Below are 20,727 nucleotides of genomic sequence, written 5' to 3'. Positions count from 1 at the left end.
GATGGATTCATACCTACATACACACATTCCAGTAGTTCCTCAGAAGCACTTATAACCATGCTCATGCACATTAACATATAAGAGTAGGCACTCTAATAAACAGAGGAGGAGGAGTACAGCCCAGCTCCCGTAACAGTCCATATTGGGCAGGTATGGAGACATAAGAGTTGCTCTCTTACCGGTCCATACTGGTTCATGTCCTTATTCTGCGTTTCCTGGAGCGCTGCCACAGTGGCGGTAGCTGTAGCTGTTGCTGTAGCAGCGGCAGCTGCAACTGCAGCAGCGGCAGCAGCAGCCGCTGGCTGCGTGAAATCGGCCGGTGGCCTCGTGTGGGGTGGGATCCCCATTCCTGCAGGGGTATTCGGGCCTCCAGGGTAACTAACAGGGGAGAAAAGGAAAAGAAAGAATCAAGATGTGCCTGGTAGATATTGTGTTGAACGTCAGTGTGATCCTCATGTGGAAGTGTTCCAAACCCAGGTCTCAATGCCTAACGAAAGCCAGCAGGATGGGGAATTAGGTGCGTACGTGAGGTACAAGTGCTGCTCAGGTGCAGCAGTCATAGGGCTGCGACTGGGATTGCAAGGCATCGCTGTCAGTCGTTTCGGAGGCAGTGAGCTGCTGCTCTGCAGCTCTGCAGCTCACTGCAAAGTTGAATTGAAATCCTGAAAGTTCATGCACACTCCATTGTAGGGGCAGGCTGCACTGCAGCATCAACAGAGAGCTTCCTCCACAGCAGCATATTCATCTGCCTCAGCGGTGCATCATAACGTGTATTTCCAGTGTTGCAAAAGCATTCCTCCTTAGACCTCAGCAGAAAGGCCAGGGATGACCTAGCACTGCCAGTTCTACTAGATCCCAGACAATGTATTCTGCAGTTCCTAACCAGCTCTCCTATTGATCATAAGATATAATAAGCTAATCCATGCCTTTCCCACTCCAAGGCATCAGCTATCTTCATGAATACAGGCAAGTACACCGTACCAATTTTAGGGATGTTAAAGCTAAAGGAACTCTCTGCCTTCTTCAAGCTCAGTCATGGGAGCAGTGGCAGAGGTGAAGGGAGAGAGAAGTTGGCCCCAAGTCCCACACTCATACTATTCACTCCAGACTTACTCTGCCAACAGCCTTTCCAGCAGGCTTTGCAGAGGGACCATCAGTACTGGTTTCAGTTAAGTGGACGTGACCACCCTTGTTTATCACAAAATCATAGAACAGTTTGGGTTGGAAGGGAATTTAAAGCCCATCCAGTTCTAACTCCCCTGCCACAGGCAGGGACACTTCCCACTCGATGAGGCTGCTCAGTCTCATCTGATCTGGCCTTCAACACTTCTAGGGATGAGGCAGCCACAACTTCTCTGGGGAACCTGGGCCAGGGCCTCACCACTCTCAGAAGAAGAGGTGGTGACGCAAACCCCCTCCAGCTTAGAAAGCCCAGGCACAGAAAATCAAAATGTAAAAAACCCCAGGCTATTAGTTTTGAATTATTTCATTAACACAGCATTTACTTCTCCAAAATAAATACACAGCTTGACCACCTATCTTAGGCATAACATCTTCACCCCCGATTCTTTTCAAGTTCCTGCTGCGGAGAAAGTCTTTGGGCAGAAATGACACAGGAACCTACTTTGCTGAATACTTGAGCTTATTCCTCTGTATGCCTGCAGAAATTATATCAATACCTTTCACATCCCTGCCTTATTAAATGTTAATCATTCCTAAGCCTGTGGTCTGTTTAACAATCTCTCTTAATTAAAACTTTATTTTGGGGGTTTATTAGAGCTAATTGATTGACCTAAGCAATTTCCATTTACTGTGATGAATTTCATGGCCGTTTGGGTAGCTGATCTCCAAAGCTGTAAAAGCAGTGTGCACTTCAGTTAACCAGCGTAAAACAGCTACTGAAACTTCATGTAATTACAGTAAGCCCACGACACTTCTGCCAGGTCACTCGAACAAGCTTCATCAACTGTTTACCTCTATTTTGATGACGGGGGTGAGGCACTGGCACAGGTTGCCCAGGGAAGTTATGGATGCCCCCTCCCTGGAAGTGTTCAAGCCCAGGTGGACGGGGTCTTGAGCAGCCGAGTCTGGTGGGAGGTGTCCCTACCCATGACAAAGAGGCTGGAACTGGATGATCTTTAAGGTTTCTTCCAACCCGAACCATCCCATAATTCTATGATCTTCTAGCTCACACAAGGGAATCTTACCTGCCACCAAAGCCTCCGCTCCCAGGGTAGTTGGGGCGCCCATACATGCCCTGCTGTATGTACGGCTGAGTGGAGCCTGCCTTGGCCGAAAACTGTTGCTGCTGTCCAGCGAACTGAGGGGAATTGATTCCAGGGTTGCTGGTAGTCATCCCAGAAGCCATGGGATTTCCTGCTGGGTTCATAGGGTTGTTAGCATTTGCCATTGGATTTCCCAGCACCTGTGAGCAGAAACAGGAGAATGAGGGGCTGCACCTTGAAATACATCAAGCAAATTAAGTCGATGTGCTGGTGCAATCAATAAATTACAACATAACCACTCTGTACTCTGAACTCTAATGAGCATACACCTCGTTGACGTGTAGGGGCATGTTCCTGGTGATCTCTCCTTCTGCCATTTCCAAACAAACACGTTTCTGATCTCTAATTATCCTTCAAAGGAGATTTTTAAGTAGCTGGAACCCAAACTAACACGCTAATGAAAATAATTCTGATAAAGACCTGCTAAACCATGCTCTATAGGTGACAAATACGTTCAATTAAGAGACAGTATATGCTTTTTTCTTCTTTTTGATGTAGGACTCTGAAATAACCTGCAAACATTCAGTCCCATTGGCATCCTGTAAAGAGCACTACAGATGCAAAACTGTGAAAAGATGTATTTCAGTGGCTTAACCTGTACTCGAATCTAACTCTCTCTGAAGCATACAGAAGTCTCTGTTGTTTTTATTGCTTCTTAGAAGACAGTCCTCTGCTCTGTTTTCAGAAGGACCTGGCTTGCTTGTTTGAAATGTGTTAAATGTGGTTTTTTACCAATTAAACCCAAATTGCTATGATTTCCACTGAGATGTAAGCTCATGGATCACCTGCATGGAAATCTTCTACTTGGGAAGACATTTAGGGGTCATGTTTTTTGTGGAAGACCAAGTCATCAGCTTTGGGAATTTGTGAAAGGGAATTGGTGAGCCTGGCTCACTGATTTCCCCCTGGGAGCAGGAAGACTTGTGGGAAACCCTGCCATTCATTTCAGTCTGCCCTGAACAGTGACAACACAGCTTCAAGTTTCACCATACCCTTGCAGTGATCCTGAAGAAGCATTTTCTTCTTTTTTACCAAAGCACTTTCTTGCTTCTATTGTACATTCCCCTGAAGTACTGTGAAGAGTTCCAGTAACATTATAGTGTTCTTAGGACAAAACAGAACTATGAGGTTTTTTTCCTCCATTTTCTTTTGCCTTTTTAAGCATGAAAGATTTCCACAAGAAGCTGTATTTCCACTTTCTGGCCAATGTATTTATCTATGTGTTTATTCGGGTATTTCTCTCCCAGATAGGATCCCATTTCTTTTAAAGTGTTAAAAAGAAATCAACAAAGTAAATGATGTTATAAAACCTACAACTGTTTTGTCTCTTTATTTTTTGAAGAAACCACAACCAGTGCTTAGATAACTGCTGTGCGAATACTGATATGACCTGGCCCCTGAATTGAGTTCTTTTTCAAATGGGCCAATCCAAAACAGTTTAGGTTTTAAGTTTTCAACCAAATTTTAAAATATAAAAATAAAAAAATCCACAGAAAGTTTCATATGAGATCGAATGTCACTTGATTCGAAAAAGGTAGAACAGACAGGTTAGATTTATGCACTATTTGCACTCATTAAAGATAGCGATGTGCTTAGAGCACTTCACCCACGGTGTAAGAAAAGGCCAGACTGTCTGGGAGCTTGATTTGTGCCACATCCCTTGGAGAGCACACCATCACAAATAACTGGCGTCTCCTTCATTAAAGGTGCTTCTTTTGGTATAGCATAATTCAATATACGCTGCAGGGGAAAGAGGTAAAAGCAGAGGGAGCCGAATGAAAATCCAGTAAGTGCGGCTGTCACCTAGAAGCCAGGAACTCCTGGTTTTGCTCCAGTGCATACTGAAATATTTTTGCCATGCAAGGCAGTACTAGCAGGAGAGGCTGAAGCACACAGCCAACAGCGAGCACCTCAGCGTGGGCCAGAATCAGCACCAGGTTTCACTGACACACACAGAGTGCAACACAACTCCAGGTCACATCAACAATAATTCAAATTGGGTAAATCTAGCTAGAAATGCTATTTTTAAGAAAACAACTCCTCAAATTCAATCTGCAATTCCCAAGAAGTTTACCCTAAAACTCATACTTCTGGTGTTGAAACCACATAGTGCAAGCCCCATGCTAAGCCCCAGCCTGACATTTGCATGCAGCTCAACGAATCCCTGACTCAAAATCTCAGACGTCTCCTCTCTGATGCCTCCAAAGAGGACATGACCAGAAAAAAAATGCAGCATGCACAACAAAGAGAACACAGACACTGTTATCGATCCCAAGACTATTTTCCAAACAGCTTTCCATTCTGCAAACATGAGTGAAAACCCGTATGGAGAGAGGAGGGAGCATAAAGATGAAGCTTACCTGGCTTTGAGAGGTGTTAGTCACACCCCATACTGTGGTGACCACTGATAAAGAGCCGGGGGGCTGGTTGGTATTTTGCTGCCAGGGAACAGAATCGTAAGGGAAAGACCCATCACTGCAAAAACAAAAGTTTATGAGGGTGAGATTTTGGAATTTTAAACAGTGGTAAGTCTCTGGTGGGAACAAAGGGATTAACACCTGACACTGATTACCTTAACTACACATTCCTTTTCCATTGCTAGCCTAGCACTCTCAGAGGCGTAAAGTTTCTTTAATAGCAATGTGACCATATCAAACCCACACAGAACTAATGAATTCCTTAACTATATCGAAACACAGGACTTCTACTGTAAAGGTCTGTACCAATGGAAGCAAAAATAAACTCAGGGCAGAGTTTCAAACAAGGACACTATACGAGTTGCTCAGAAGCACTTATTTTGTGGAATCCATCTGAAGCTCTTCAACAACCAGTGCCTCAGCTGCCTTGTATCAATTCAATTTGATTTTGAGACCAGGCTGCAGCTCCACCGTCTGCATTGGGTTCCCAAATGTCCAGAAGAGCCTTGAAAGGAACAGCAGTTCAACATCATTTTGCAAAGGAGATTGAAATTCAGATAGCGTTCTCCACACGATGGATAAGCTGCATGCCAAAAGCAGTATTAGCTAATCAGCATTCTAGAAAATCAACTGCAGATACACAACACATCTTTCAGATAAATACGTGGATGAGAGGACTGGTAGGTTTTTCCATTGGCTGTGCCCACAGACACAAGCAAACATTTCTTCTCATAGGAAAGCATTGGAGGTTTCAAACTGAACACCGGGTAGGTATGCAGCCAGTGTAATTCGTCCAGTATGTTAAATCCAGTGAAAGTAACTATTAATCCTGTAACTGTAAAATATATCCCACTTGAAATTTTCTCGTTCTTGTACTATTAACTTGTAAATTAGATTTTTATTTGCATAGATGTATACATATGCACATGGGTTCTTTCCTCATCCGGATATCTATACTCCATTTAATACACACATGCACATACAGCGTTCTTTCATGTACAAACGCCACTGACCTGGATTTGATATCAAGAATTGCATTTTTGCCTGGACTGCCAGTTATCACTGGAATTCTAGACAGGGCTACCTTGGCTAAAGAATCCACACAGGCTCTACAGGTGCTGTATTCATGTGCTTCAAAGCCTGTACCGCAAAGTGCCACCCAATTAATTCACACAAAACACGGTCAGACAACTGACCTGCCAATGTCCTACAAAGGGCTCTGTGGCAGACAGGGAGCTGACTCTCCCATGGCCCTGGACAGCAGCTCCAGGCTTGGACCACTTCTCCTTCCTGGAGAAGCCAAAATTAAGGATGTGTTCATTCCTCAGCTTGTTCATAAAATGTAGTGTAAATCACTTAAGAATAGAAATTGTACACATAGAATCACAGAATGACCCAAGTTGGAAGGGACCCACACGGATCATCGAGTCCAGCTCCCGTCCCTGCACAGGACAATTCCAGCATTCACACCATGTGTCTGAGGACATTGTTCAAATGTTTCTGGAATATTGTCAGGCTTGGTGCCTTGACTGCTTCCCTGGGGAGCTGTTCCAGTGCTCCGCCACCCTCTGGGGGAAGAACCTTTCCCTAATATCCAATCTAACCCTCCCCTGGTGCATCTTTCTGCCATCCCCTAGGGTCCTGTTATTGGTCAGTAGAGAGAAGAGATCAGTGCCTGCTCCTCCTCCTCCTCTCATGAGGAAGCCGCAGACCACAATGAGGTGTGCATTGCATGTGCACACATGTGATAAAAACTGCCTATGCCCTAAGTAACCAATAATCTAATAACAGCAGCAGCAATTGAGTAAGGTAGAACGAAACAGTGAATATATTTTACAAACAACTAAGAAATCTTCAACAAATTCCATAAAGCTGTGCCAGCAAATAGCATCGTATTAGAACATCACTGTGAATTCAAACTGACCTATTTGTTTCAAAATATCCCAATTTAATTCAGCAATAAAATCACAGACGCACACAAATTTAATTAAATTAGGGAAAAGAATAATTTCCCCTAACAAATAAATAGGAAAAATTAATGGAAATGGTAATTCTCTATAAGATGCTTAACATGTAATGTTTATGTTGACATCATCCATATAAAATGATATGCGAATAAGGGCATATTTAATCAGTAAATCCTCCTAGCCCATTTTTCTTTAAAATAGTTTCTCTCAGAAAGCTGAAAATCCTGCCCCTCTCACTCAGAGGCTCAGGCAATGGCCTCAGTGACTAATATTTGCAAATGACGCAATGCAAGTTCCCTCCACCAGCACGGAGACAAATGATGACTAACCCAGAATCTGCGACTGCTGTGAAGCCTTCCTCTTTTCCTGCTCTGAATGACGCCTCTTACTTTACTTCCTTCTCTGACTGGCTTGGATAATGTCTGTTCTGTGATTTGTTTGGATATTTACGGCACGTAAGAGTGTTTGTAGATTTCAATGACTACAAAGAAGCCCTCTCCGTGATGTAAGCAGTTGAAGGACTTGCTGCAGCCATTTCTCGCTATTCCCTGCTGTTGTGCTGTGGACGGGTAATAAAACCTGAGGGACAAGGCAAATGGACTTCAAGTGCATGAGTAAATAAGAAGGGTAATGACAGGCAGGAATCAAACCACAGAGTCACTGAAGGTTCTTCTAATGCAAATCGGCCATATGGTTTGTACCCAGACTTCGAGCTAGCAATGCCTCAGCCGGCTGTTAAGAAGTTACAACTACTTCTTCCCTTTCTTTGCCTCCAAAACACGCTTCTCTCACACGTTCATCTCCTTTACAGTACACAGAAGAGATCGCATTTATTATTCAACCAGACTTTCCAATGGCAGAGTCAGAGCACTTGTTTAGCTGAAGGCTGCACAGGGTTCTCAGAGATGACATCACTTCATCTAGTTACAAAGATGAGTAAATCACTCAAGTTTTATTTTAGCAGCCTTCCAGTACCTGAAGAGGGCGTACAAGAAAGCTGGGGAGGGACTTTTTACAAGGGCATGGAGCGGCAGGATAAGATGGAATGGCTTTAAATTGGAAGGGGGAAGATTTAGACCAGACATTAGGAAGAAATTCTTCATAATGAGAGTGGTGAGGCACTGGAACAGGTTGCCCAGGGAAGTTGTGAATGCCTCCTTCCTTGAAGTGCTCAAGGCCAGGTTGGATGGGGCCTGGAGCAGCCTGGTCTGGTGGGAGGTGATCCTGCCCATGGTAGAGGGGTTGGAACTGGATGGACTTTAAGGTCCCCTCAAACCCAAACCATTCCATGACTCTATGATTTATTACAGTTAAAATGGGAGACACCTCAAGAAACCACACTGTTGGCATAGAATCCTTAAGGCTGGAAAAACACTTCTAAGACCATCAAGTCCAACTGTTGACGTACAGTGAAAGTCTCCAGCATAGGACCCAGCATGGCACATGAAAGGCAGAAAAAAAAGACCAGCACAGATATTTTGAGAAATATTAATTGTGCACATTGACTCGTTATCATTGACTCGTGACTATGTTATCCAACACAGGAGTGAGCATTAAATCACAGAAAACATTAGTATTATAAATTTTGGCAGCACCGCAATAGTGATGGGTATGCCTTGTAGAATATCAACTTACACACCTTAACATACATACCCTAACACACTACTGCACTAGGTATCCCTTCAGTCAAACTTCACTTTGGTTACTCCAGTGAGAAATACAGGGGATTCCCATGGTTTGCACTCCCTAGCAGAATGTTTGAGTATGACTTCTGCCATACTGGATACAATACCCAAGTCTTCTCCAATGCTGAAGGCTTCTTTGGTTTCAGGCAGTGGGAGATGCTGAAACACGTGCCACTCAACTAAAGGATTACTTGTTCCTCCACTCAGCTCTTCCAGCTCACTTTTCTGTCCTTAGACAACCCAAAGGAATACTCCCCACCATCAAAGGAAAATCCATGTAAGTACCCTAATGAAATGTGACCAATCCAATTCTCCTTTGCAAGAGTAGTGGCTTTCCGCTGTTATTACACAAAGCTGTGAATTATCCCAAAATCCCCTTCTTTAAACTTGAAAATGGCAGTCAATAGAGAAAGAAGCTTCAACCTCTCCAGCCACAACGTAACGCTGCCCACAACATTGTTCCTGTTAAACAGTACAAGGGTAATTAAGTCTCTCACAACACCCTGGAGGGCACTGAGTCAGTTTGGGCTCAGCTGGAGTCCACTAAAAGAGTATTGACTAAATTTATAATAGTGTTAATGAACCTATACATAGTACTGGTCAGCATTAAAGGCTAAACAGCAGGGGAAGTGACAGAGCAAAGAGGAAGAGATGGAGGGAGATTACTTCTCAAACTATCATGGAGTGAAACTGCAATCAAAGAATAAGGAGGAAGGATTTCTTAGCTGTTGGCGAATGTACTAAAACCACCTGTAATACAACACTCACATCGGAAAGGGACATTGATATTTAAGTGTGAACAGCTTCTCTTAATCCCAGTACTAGTAAAACAAAACCAGCAGATATCCATCTTCTTTGGAACAGTTACAGGCTTCATGTCATACATAGACTGTTAGTTAATCCTAATAAAAGTGGCTTAGTAAAAGGTGAGCTCCATTAATTAACACTAGTGAATTACTGTAATTTAGACATGATTTGTGGCATTATTTGAAAATGTTGTATTTTAAATACGTTGATGTTGTCATTAAAGCAACAGTATGTGTATCTGATGCTCTGTTTACAGGTCCTCACTGATGGAGGAAGGAGAGATTCAGATGGTCCAGTGAAGGACGCATCCCTAGAGCACTGGTGTTTCACAGAGACTCATAGAATGGTTTGGGTTGGAAGGGACCTTAAAGCCCATGCACTTCCAACCCCTCTGCCATGGGCAGGGACACCTTCTGCTGAATCAGGTTGCTCAAAACCCCATCCAACCTGGCACAGCCTTTAATGGAGGCCACAAAGCTGCCAGGCAGCAATGCAAGATGAACGACAAGTCCCAACGTACACGGGAACCTGAGGCTTGGACCCCTGACCACAGTTTCGCTTGTTGTAGGTGCAGCTACTAAGCACTGAAAAAGAAAAAAAAAAATCACTTTGGATTTACATGTTGTGAAGGAGAGTAAAAAATGGAATTATACCTTCCCAGTGATTTTTTACATCACTTGTTGATAAGGCCATGTGTCTAAAACGCCACCTTTATAAGCATCTTATCTCAATTTTCAACAATGAAAATCTACCAGCTACTTCAGAAAAGCACCAGATGTTGGCTTTCTACAAAACCTTTTCCCTCCCAGTGCTGCAATCAAGTTTGCCACAACCAGGCTCTCTGTGCCTAGCTCCTGCTGCTCACCCTCAAGCTAGCTTTATAGTTTCTCAGTGGTCTGTAATGTTTCTGAGGCACAGACGTCCCACCCCACTGGGACCTGACACACACACAGCCCACACAGTCCTTTAAATCTACTGACTCTATTATAACTTCTTCAGCTGACGCCAAGATGAGCAGGTAATTGCCAACGTAACGCTTACTGTCATTCCTCTCACGACTTCTTTTGACATCCATGGACACCTGGAGAGGAGAGCTTCTGACGACAAGGAGTGAGGTGTCAGAGACCTACCCAAGCCAAACGCTCCTCTGCAAATACATGGCCACAAATCAGAACAGTCCAAACACAGCCCAGAACCAGGGCTCCTGATCCGTACGCGCCAGCACCTCTGCCACTGCCCCCGGTGCGGGGTGCTCAGGGTGCCCAGCACCCCTGGGCTGTATTCTTGGCTGGAACCTCTAGGTGACACTACTACAAAGTAAAACACAACGCACTCCAAACAAGGTTCTTGCCTCACCTCTCCTCTAAAACCTCATCTGCGGTAGAAAACCAACTGAAGAGGAAATAAAACCCTGGGTAACTGTAGCACCCACACACGCATTTCACACCCATACTGTCTCACAAGTGTAGCAGCTTCATTCAGGTTTCAGTTTTGTTTTAGTTGGGTTTCACCAATGAACACCACTCACATGGCTTTTAATTATTAATATGGACTCAATAAGCAATTCTTCTTGATTAGGGCACCATCATAAACTTGTTTTAAGCACACTCACATTGAAGAAAAAGAATGTTCAGCATGGTACACTGCAAATACTGAATTGGTACCGCCTTTTATGTGTGCTCCTATTACAGAACAGGCATAAATTTCACCATTTTTTTATAATTTTCCTATCAGTATAAGGATGTCTAACAACTTCTTCCAAAATAAAATTGCAAGAACAGATTGAATACCATTAGCAGTTTCCTGCAACACCAAAATGCTCCAGGAAGGACTTCAGCTAATTTGTTCCCAATTCTATAAGCCAGGGATTCCCAACAATCTACTTATAAAAAACAAATGGATTTTTCACTCTGTACAAGTTTCCACAGAAAATATCCTTGGCTTCGACTACTAATTTGAAAGAAACCCAATGTAACACCTGAAAGACAAAATCTGTTACCACTTACTGGCAATCAAAACAATTTCAGAGATCTGCTTTTGCTTTCTTTTTAAGAAGCCTGGACATTTGGAAGGAAAACTACTCATTTTTCATTGAAACTTCTTTTGAGGGGAACAAACCTGATGCCTCACCAGCAGAGATACATCCACCATCTATGTATGTCTAACGGGCTTGGCCAAGGTGTTCAATTTAAACACTTTAAATTAGTTTTCAGTTTAGCTAACAGATATAAAATGCATGAATATAAAAAACTGTCATAAGACAAAATTTAACCAGGTTATCCCTTCAGCTTTAGCATTGTGTTTTCCATAGAGTGTAGGAACCACCCTAAGCAACCCATTCTCCGTTCATACAGGAGAGCATGGCAGAGCAAGGAGCCATCGCATGGGAAGGACACGAAGACCATTTATGGTCCACAAGGAAATAGGAAGACATAGTGTAAAGAAAACAAAGATTAACTGCCTCTTTCCATTGCAAAATGTTCAAAAGCAAAGTAAAAGGTGATATATATCTACAGGTAGCAAGGAGTTTATATTAAAGATGAGGAAAAGAAGAGAGTGGTGTAGTAAGTTTTTATACTAATACCAGCTTTGGATGGATGGCAGTAATTTACTTTTGACTGAAGCCGCCCATGCGATGTGTACCTTCCTCAAACACATTCCTCTACTTAGTATTATTGCTTGAAGAAGTTTAAACAATATTGGCATAAATTAGGGCTCCATCGTGTATTTCACTAAATAAATACATAAGACAGAGTCCCATCTGAGTCACTGGGTATACTTACGCCATACCAAAGTGAAAAAAGTCTATTTGGAAGCATTTTGCGACACTCTGCCTCTTAATGGTGTGATTCCAGACATCCAAATCTTACAGAGAAAACACAGCTCCAAAAATTATCTCCCAACCACTTCTCAAGTCTGTGGTTTCCCTCCACTCTTTCCAACTAGGTGAAGATATGCTCTAATCCTCTGGAAAGCTTCAATTTTTCCAGCTCTCCAAATGCACAGAGGATCCATACCTAGTCCTTCCCTACCAAGAAAGAATTACCCCAAGCGTTGTTTCAGTATTGGCTGTTGCCTGTGCTGGGCTGTGAGCAATATAAACTGAAGAGGAAGAGTGAAAGCGGTGATGTATTCCATAATTCACAGTAACAAGAAGGCTGTTTCCTAGGAAAAACACAGACGCATTCTGAACCTGTTCTAGGTGAGCAGGTGCAGGTGAAGCTGTCAAAAGGTGGAAGCAGGAGCCATTTATCAGCTCAGTGGTGCGGATGGCACCTGCGGCTAGTGAGTGGCTACCACCCCCTTCCCAAAACATGCACGTTCCCAATAACCATTCATGCAGCCGCACACATACGCACAATGCAGCCGCTGGCATCCTGGAGACCGAGACGGCAAACTCCTGCCAGCGGTTCAGTAGGTGATGCGGAGTACTTCTGGATGCTGAAAGCCCTGAACTTTCTCTTCATACCTCTGACAAGGCCTGTGAGGCCTGGATGACTTATGGAGGTGGGAATGCTGCCTTCCATTTCACCTTGGGTTGCTACAGGTCAGGCTGTGACACGCTTGCTGCTGCTTCCTGGCTCCACACACACAGCCCCATCAGTGAGAGCATGCCTGCAAAGTGCTCACCAAGAGCCAACGCCTCTGAATCTGACCTCCCAAATCAGGAAAATGCATATAATTCCGTTAATTCAGAAGTTCCTGAGCTTTCAGATGCCCACAGCGCCCTGCACACACACAGAGAGTCCTGCTATGGTATAGATTTCATGTATGTCCACACACACGTGTGTGCGCACGCGCACAGAGACACCGAGAAAACACAACTTATTGCTCTCTGTGTGGAACGAACGATCGCAGCTACACAGGTTAAGAAACAAAAACCGCTGCTGTAGACCGGTGAGAAGCCAAAAGGGTCCCCGTGGTCGGAGATGACGGGACCACAGCATCCCTGAGATCAAAGGCAGCGAGATCACAGCATCCCACCCGGCTCCACTGTCACCCGAGCAGACCATGCACCGCGTCACTACAGCCCCAAATCCACCTGCTATCCACATGCCACCTGTTACCTTGTCCAAAACGCTGGAATTAGGACAGATGCAGCTCAACCTTTATTGCCTCTCACAGCTCAGCCTGTGCCTCATTCACCCCACGTGTGTCGGAACGCGACCCCGAGCCCTCGGTCCCCCCCACCAGGCATCCCTTCTGCTCTGCTTCATCCAGATACCTGGGTTTCCATATCCGACTGCTCCTTTACAATAAAAAACACACCCACCCAGTGTTCTACCATTGCCTGTCGCCTTGGTAATCCGAATGCCCGGGTGCTCGCTGATTATCGGCGAACGAGACTCGCATTGTTCACCCCGCAGCGCCTCTGCTATGTTAACGTGAGAGAATGGCAGCCAGAAGACTCCTTTTGTTCCCGGCTTTGCTGTTTATTCACAGTGCCTGGAGGTCAGCGACTGCTACAACCACCGGGGAAGGAGCGGCTGGAAGCGTGAGCGGATCCCGCCGCCGCTTTTCGCTCCAGGATGAGGGAGGGGAAGGGGGGGGAAGCAGGGGCAGCCCCGCACCGAGCCGGGCACCGAGCGGGGACGCGACCGCGACTCCCACCGCGGGGACGGGGCTGATTTACGCTCTCCGACCACAGAAAACACCCCCCACACCCTCCGAGTTCTCTGAAAGGAGAGAAGGGAGGGCGCCGGCACCGCGGCGGGCTGGGGGGCTGCGGGGCTCGGGGGCTGCAGGGCTGGGGGGCTGCGGGGCTGGGGGCTCCGGGCTCCGGGGCTGGGGGGCTGCAGGGCTGGGGGGCTGCGGGGCTGGGGGCTCCGGGGCTGGGGGGCTGCGGAGCTGCAGGGCTGGGGGGCTGCGGGGCTGGGGGGGCTGCGGGGCTGCAGGGTTGGGGGGCTGCGGAGCTGCGGGATTCGGAGCTGGGTGTTTGGGAGCCTGGGGGTTATGGGGCTGCAGATCTAGGGAACTGCATAGCTGGGGGCATCCCAGCAGAGTACATCTCCCCCCACCCATATCCTCCGCGGAGAGCATGTGGAATCCTCCCCTGGAACCCTCCCCGCACGGTGCAGACAAGGACAGATGATGCCCCGGCTGCTGTGCTGTTTCACATGCCTGGAATAGCCCTTTCCCGGGAAGAAACCGCTAGTTCCTGCTCCCCGACACTGTCAGTATCTCATTAATGTCCCCAACCCACCCGCCCAGGGCGCTGGTGTGTGCTGGCTGCTGAGCAGGCTTCGCTATCGTCTCCAGCGATAACCAGCCTGGGAATGTTTAGCAAGGATTCCTAACCCGTTTTGTTTTAGGGAAACCGTTAGAAATGCAATCTGTGATCCTATGAAATGCCCTCCACCACTGCAAATAGTAATGACTGACTTCCTTTTCTTCCCCTCACGATGCTAAAGAGAACCCAAATGTACAAGAATAAAGTAAAAAAATGACAATATCCTCTATCAGGAATTCACTCCTTTTGTAATCTATTCACAGGGAAATCCTGTGGAGGGTCAGATTTTCATCCAAGCGAATGAATGACAGATAAAGGCATCACGAAAAACATCAGGTTTCAGACAAAACACACATCTGTGTTCCTGTTGCCAAATCATCCAAAAAGTAAAAAATCTTTAAAAAAGACAAAGGTTTTGCCATCATTTATGCCATCATTTATGTCATGTTTTTTCCCACTTCATGGCAAATATAAAGAATCACCAGCGCAGAACTCCTTCCCTGCTCGGAAGCCATGTCCCCTTCTGGCAGGAAGGGCACCCCACAATACACTCCTCATACTGAACTCAGTGCCTGGGAACCCCGGGCTCTGACTCCCCAAGCTCTCTGTGCACAGAAAGGATGCTAAATAGCACAGGGTTTGAGGGCACTTAGACCTGATGTTCCCCATCCAAAGGTACTCAATCCAGTTAAAAGATTCCAGATGATTTTAATGAGTTTTGCATCAAAGAGCCAGGCAAAGTATAGCTTTCAGTGTCACTGTGCAGTTATGTTGACAGGAAAAACTGGTAAAAACTAGGGGTGCTGCAACCAGCTGAATGGTTTTTAACTCGTGCCATCAGAAATGAGTAGGATTCATTGAGAGCAAGTGATGGAGGGAACATTCGCAAAGCACTGGAGGGAGGAAAATCACCTCAACTGAGCACGAATCATCTGCTCCTGCAAGTGGCCCTCATGTAAAGAGCAAGATACGATTGTGGTTATCACTAAACAGTGAATTGCAATCAATCAGACATCCTCAGGAACTGCATGGTCCACATAGCTTGAATGTGAGAATGATGGCTGTCTTTCCAAAGGCATTACGTATCATTTTTTAAACCCCAGCACAGACAGGGCAAAGTGCGAGGTGGTCAAGATTTTGGCTCAGTCAGCAGACCTTAAATAATCATAGACCATTTTGAGTTGGAAGGGACCTTAAAGCCCATCCAGTACCAACTGCCTGCCATGGGCAGGGACACCTCCCACTGCACCAGGCTGCTCAAGGCCCCATCCAACCTGGTCTGGAATACCTCAAGGGATAGGGCATCCACAGCTTCCCTGGCTAACCTGTGCCAGTGTCTCACCATCCTCATCCTGAAGAATATCCTCCTAATGTCTAATCTAAATCTTCCCCTTCCAATCTAAAACCATTCCCCCTCACCCTGTCACTACGTAACCTTGTAAAAAGTCGTGTCGTGTGTGTCCCCCCAGCTTTCCTGCAACCCTTCAGATACCGGAAGGCTGCTATAAGGTATCCTCAGAGCCTTCTCTTCTCCAGGCTGAACAATCCCAACTCTCTCAGCCTGTCCTCACTGCAGAGGTGCTTCAGCCCACGCACCACCTTCATAATATTTGCTGAGTCTTTTATAGGGTTATTAAAAATATCAGCTGGCACTTCTTAGTTTAAGAAAAAACAACCTCAAGACAAAACCCTTAAACTTTTTATGTGCTATATACTATGCTTAGAGGGAAAAGATGCAGAGCACATAGCACTCGTGTGTACTTATCACAATAAAATCACAATAGTATAGGAGTTGTGTTGCTACCTATTGCCACAGCACTCACTCTGAGTCTCTAATCAATACTGAAGCCCTATTTTCACATCAGTGCAAGGTGCTGCACACACAATACAAGATGATCCTTAGCCTATATCTTTTACCAAGCATGTGAAGGATATGCGCTTGAAGAGAAATTAAGCTGCTCATCACTGTTTTCAGAGATCATGTCTCTCCGTCTCTCCTGTTACCACAAGAATTGACCACAAATTTCTCTCACCAAAAATGAAATGCACATTTTTTACACAAAAATATGACAGGTTTAATTATTAACAGCTAACAGTTACACACAATCAGGTTTCAACTAGAGAATGCTGATCGTTTGCTTTTAGCTTCCACCTTCCCTCAAGGTTTCTTCCACCTCCTCCCCACAATAAGTGTGTGCGCTGGAACTGGGATCACTGGTTTCACCTGGAGGACGCGATGGGCAAACAAGCTTTGGGACAGTCCTTTTGAGCAATTAGTTTTGTCTTTACAATGCTTAGAGCAATCAGGGGCCCTACTAGTAATTCTGTTCTGAACAAATCTTGACGGTTTGGTTTTTTTTTTTTCTTTAAGGAATAGCACTTTTGCAGAAACATTTTTGAGTTCTGAACATTTCTGTTATTTTCTCCTGATGGATTTTACCATTTCTTGTCAGAAAGGAATACAGAAGAAAAAGGATGGAGCCTTGAGCAGCCTGATCCAGTGGGAGGAATCCCAAGGCAGAGGAGTTAGAACTGGATGGCTTTAAGGTCTCTTCCAACCCAAATCATTCTGCGATTCTGTGAAAAAGAAAGGCTGCTTTTTCCGAATCAGGAATAATACAGGTTGCTTTGCTGGGTAATATTCTCTTACGTTAGGACTTACGGTCTGTTTGGTCCCTTATTGTATTTATTTCACAACTACACAAACAGAAAGATTAAAAAGCTTTGAAACAATCTTATCTTTCACCTAAAGAGCTTTGAATTCTTTTGCAAAGATTGTTCCTGTACGCCACAGCCCCATACAGTTTGGCCAAGTGCTGGGACTTGCACTTGGGTCACAACAACCCCAATATAACACTCCCAGCTTGGGGAAGGGCGGCTGGAAAGCTGCCTGGTGGAAAATGACTTGAGAAAGGAGATGGTAGTGAGGTGGGTGCTGGTCTCTTCTCCCAGGTAACAAGTGATAGGACGAGAGGAAACGGCCTCAAGTTGCACCAAGGGAGGTTTAGATTGGGTATTAGGGAAAATTTCTTCAATGAAGAGTGGTGAAGCATTGGAACAGGCTGCCCAGGGCAGTGGTGGAGTCTCCATCCCTGGAAGAGTTCAAAATGCATGTACCCGTGGCACTTCGAGACATGGTTTAGTAAGCATGGTGGGATTGGCCTGAGAGTTGGACTGGATGAGCTTAGAGGTATTTCCCAACCGTAATGATTCTGTGATACTATGAGTAATGAAGTGATCTCTGACTTCAAACTGATGTACAAAACATGCATAATGTGCTTTGTTTTCACAGAAGTGTGTCCATGCTGCACCAGAGCTTTCACTTAAACCATTTTCCTCATCCAGACATTTCTAAAGTGACTATCACTATCCATCAAAACCACCTACGATGACAAAAGTGAAAGGCAGCAACCTTTGCAGAAACTCTGACCCTGTTTCTACTGCTACGTTATAGCCAGATCACTCTTGGTTCTTTGCAAATGGTGGAAGGCCTAATGCAGCAGAAATTCAGACACAGAATTGCTATTCTTTTCAAAGAACTCCTACCGATGGTGAAAGTTCAGCTCTCAGTGAAGTTTAAATTGGAATTAAAAAATGGACAAAACAAACACTAAACCCAAGCCCTCCTGTAAAGCAAGTCTAATCAATAAAAGATATTTATGGCACCTATGTGAATATAAAATAGTAACAATAATAAATAAAGCAACTGTCTTAATAGCGAAGTACTACTTACTTTGATCTAGTGTTTAATTTCCTCAAAACCTCTGCTACTAATTAATTTGTGATAAAAATAATGCTACTTTCATATTTTCCATCAATCTTTATTGCCCTATACAGACATTGCCACCCTTTGGGCACTCACTGCAAGACAGCTGCCAATTAACACAGAACACCACAATCTGGAGCACGAGAAGACAGTGAGAACCTGATGAATGCTCTTCACCACATACCAAACTGCACCTAAGAGCCATCTATTTTCAGGTGCTCTTGTTGACTAAGTAAGCTTTCCTATAAGCCATGCAAGAAATGAGAAGCCCCTTAGGGTTTGTGTGGGTCAGGCCCACCTTAAACTGAATTCCACCATGGGACTGGTGGAAATTGTACTCATTTCAATCAGGATTCAATTTGATCCCCAGGTAAAGGTCTACCACTTAATGCAACAGAGAGTTAAGTAGGAACTTGATCAAAGCAAATGAAGGTGTATAATGGCAATAATTTGTACTTACACAATAGACCTTAAATTAATTTAAAAGTGGAAAATCGGCCACTTTGAGTATTATCTGTTATTACAGACGCTATGTCAGACTGGAAAAGTACAACACAAATAAGTTATGTTACTCCCTACAAGCTAGAAAGCATGAATTTTCACTCCTATGCAAAAGGTCAGCCCAAAGATTGCCAGCTCTCCTTATGTTCCCCACAAATCCTTTAAGTAGGACTTAAGTTAGAAGTTAAACAGGATTAAGGAGGGTGGATGGGTCTCATTCCAGTCCTTTAGTACAGGAGTGAAGTTTACACACATGAATCAGTAAAAAAAAAGGCTAAAAATAAAATTAAAAAAACATAAACCAATTAATCTCACATTGAAGTCTGAGCTATCCATTATTACACGGCATTGACTTAAAAATCAGGTAGAACCCCATGCTCATGCTGTTCATAAAGCCCAGGAGTTTGCAGTCCAACCAGCCATCCTAAATAAGGAGGTAGGTATTAGGCTGAATTTTTATTCTATATGCAACACTTCATCATTCTGTTAATGAACAACTGAATTTTGAAAGAAATTACCACAATACAGTCTCTACTCTGAAAGCATTTGTAGCATGTGGACACATCCCTGTATGGCCGATATTCTGCTCTCTGAAAGTCCATTTGACCAACAGCATCACGAACAAAGCTGGTGAAGGGTCTGGAGCACAAGCGTTATGAGGAACAGCTGAGGAAACTGGGATTGTTTAATCTGGAGAAGAGGAGGCTGAGGAGAGACCTCATCACTCTCTACAACTACCTGAAAGGAGTTTGTAGTGAGGTGGGTGCTGGTCTATTCTCCCAAGTAACAAGTGATAGGAGGAGGGGAAATGGCCTCAAGTTGCGCTGGGGAGGTTTAGATTAGATATCAGGAAAAAAAATCTTTACTGAAAGAGTGATGAAGCATTGGAAGAGGCTGCCCAGGGCAGTGGTGGAGTCTCCATCCCTGGAGGTGCTCAAAAAGCATGTAGATGTGGCACTTTGGGACATGGTTTAGTAAGCATGGTGATTTTGGGCTGACGGTTGGACTGGATGATCTTAGAGGTCTCTTCCAACCTCAATGACTCTATGGAAAAGCTGTGCGAAGTACTCAAGACAGTCTGATGCAAAGGGAAGGTTTTTTTGTCTAGTGATATCCAGTGGCTGACATAGCCTGTATTCCCTCTGTTAAGCTCTACAACATTCTTGAATATGCTCTAATTTAATAACTCATTCTTTTGCACAGCTCGAAGTAGCCAGCTACATTAATCTCTTGTAGGAAATGCAAAGCATACTCTTTTTTTGGTTGAATTCACACAACCCCCTTGTGAATTAGACATAAGATACTGTGAACTTTAACACTAAGCTTTTGACCCAAATGTAATCTAATGCAAATACAAATGTTGCTTCATCAGCAGTTTTATCAATGGGATTGTACTTAATGGCTTTTTATCTTTTGTTCAGTTTGAACAAACAGAAAACCCAATTCTACTTCCCTGGCACTTCACTACTGTCTTCCAGACTGCATATAAAACATCCATGAAAGTAAACAGTTCCAGTTGGGAAAAGAAGTTGGAGAGCCACAAGATGTCTCATTCTAATGTACCTCCTGAGAGAATTTGAGCAGCCATGGCTATGGCTAAATTACAGATGAGACACCAGCCCACACTGAAGCAGCGATGCAGGCATTCCGCATCCCTCAGAGGCTGCTGCAGCTATTACAGATAAGAAGTTAGGCCACAGGAATGACGTTTCGAGAAGGACATCTCATAAGTAAACAGCAGTAATTTAGAACTGACTTCAAGTGTCTTCCTCAGTGAAGCATTTCAAGGGCAACACTCAAGAGAAACTTACAGGGACTGTTCGATACTGGGCAGCGTTTTCTAGTATTAGACAGAACACTGGGTAACCTGGTATTGCCAGAAATGGTGGTATTTCAGTTTAGCAGAAGAAAGTATTTATTTTTTGACACGTGACAGAGTTCCAGTGGAAAACTGCTGTGAAAGAAGGGAGTTGTGCCTATCTTATCTAGGAACACAGCACGTAGCCCCTCTGAGGCAGAACAGTGCTTTCATCCTTACTTTATAGACTCCAGAGGAACAGAGGCTAAAA

General features: G+C 44.5%; 1 protein-coding gene across 8 annotated transcripts in view; it reads right to left on the bottom strand.

The window, feature by feature from the left end:
- Window positions 1-20,727, bottom strand: part of ZMIZ1 (zinc finger MIZ-type containing 1) — a 362,798-nt gene that overhangs the window by 31,624 nt on the left and 310,447 nt on the right. For all 8 annotated transcript variants that reach the window (XM_054070990.1, XM_054070994.1, XM_054070991.1 and 5 more), the window contains 3 exons: window positions 4,646-4,760; window positions 2,208-2,425; window positions 180-378 (listed from right to left, as the gene is read on the bottom strand). In XM_054070990.1, coding sequence (XP_053926965.1) covers window positions 180-378; window positions 2,208-2,425; window positions 4,646-4,760 — 532 coding nt within the window. The remainder of the gene's footprint in view (window positions 1-179; window positions 379-2,207; window positions 2,426-4,645; window positions 4,761-20,727) is intronic.

This window comes from Cuculus canorus, chromosome 7 (assembly GCF_017976375.1).
Source record: "Cuculus canorus isolate bCucCan1 chromosome 7, bCucCan1.pri, whole genome shotgun sequence".
NCBI classification, from domain to species: Eukaryota; Metazoa; Chordata; class Aves; order Cuculiformes; family Cuculidae; genus Cuculus; species Cuculus canorus.
The sequence above is the reverse complement of the archived record's forward strand: the minus strand, read 5'-3'. Positions and strand labels throughout refer to the sequence as shown.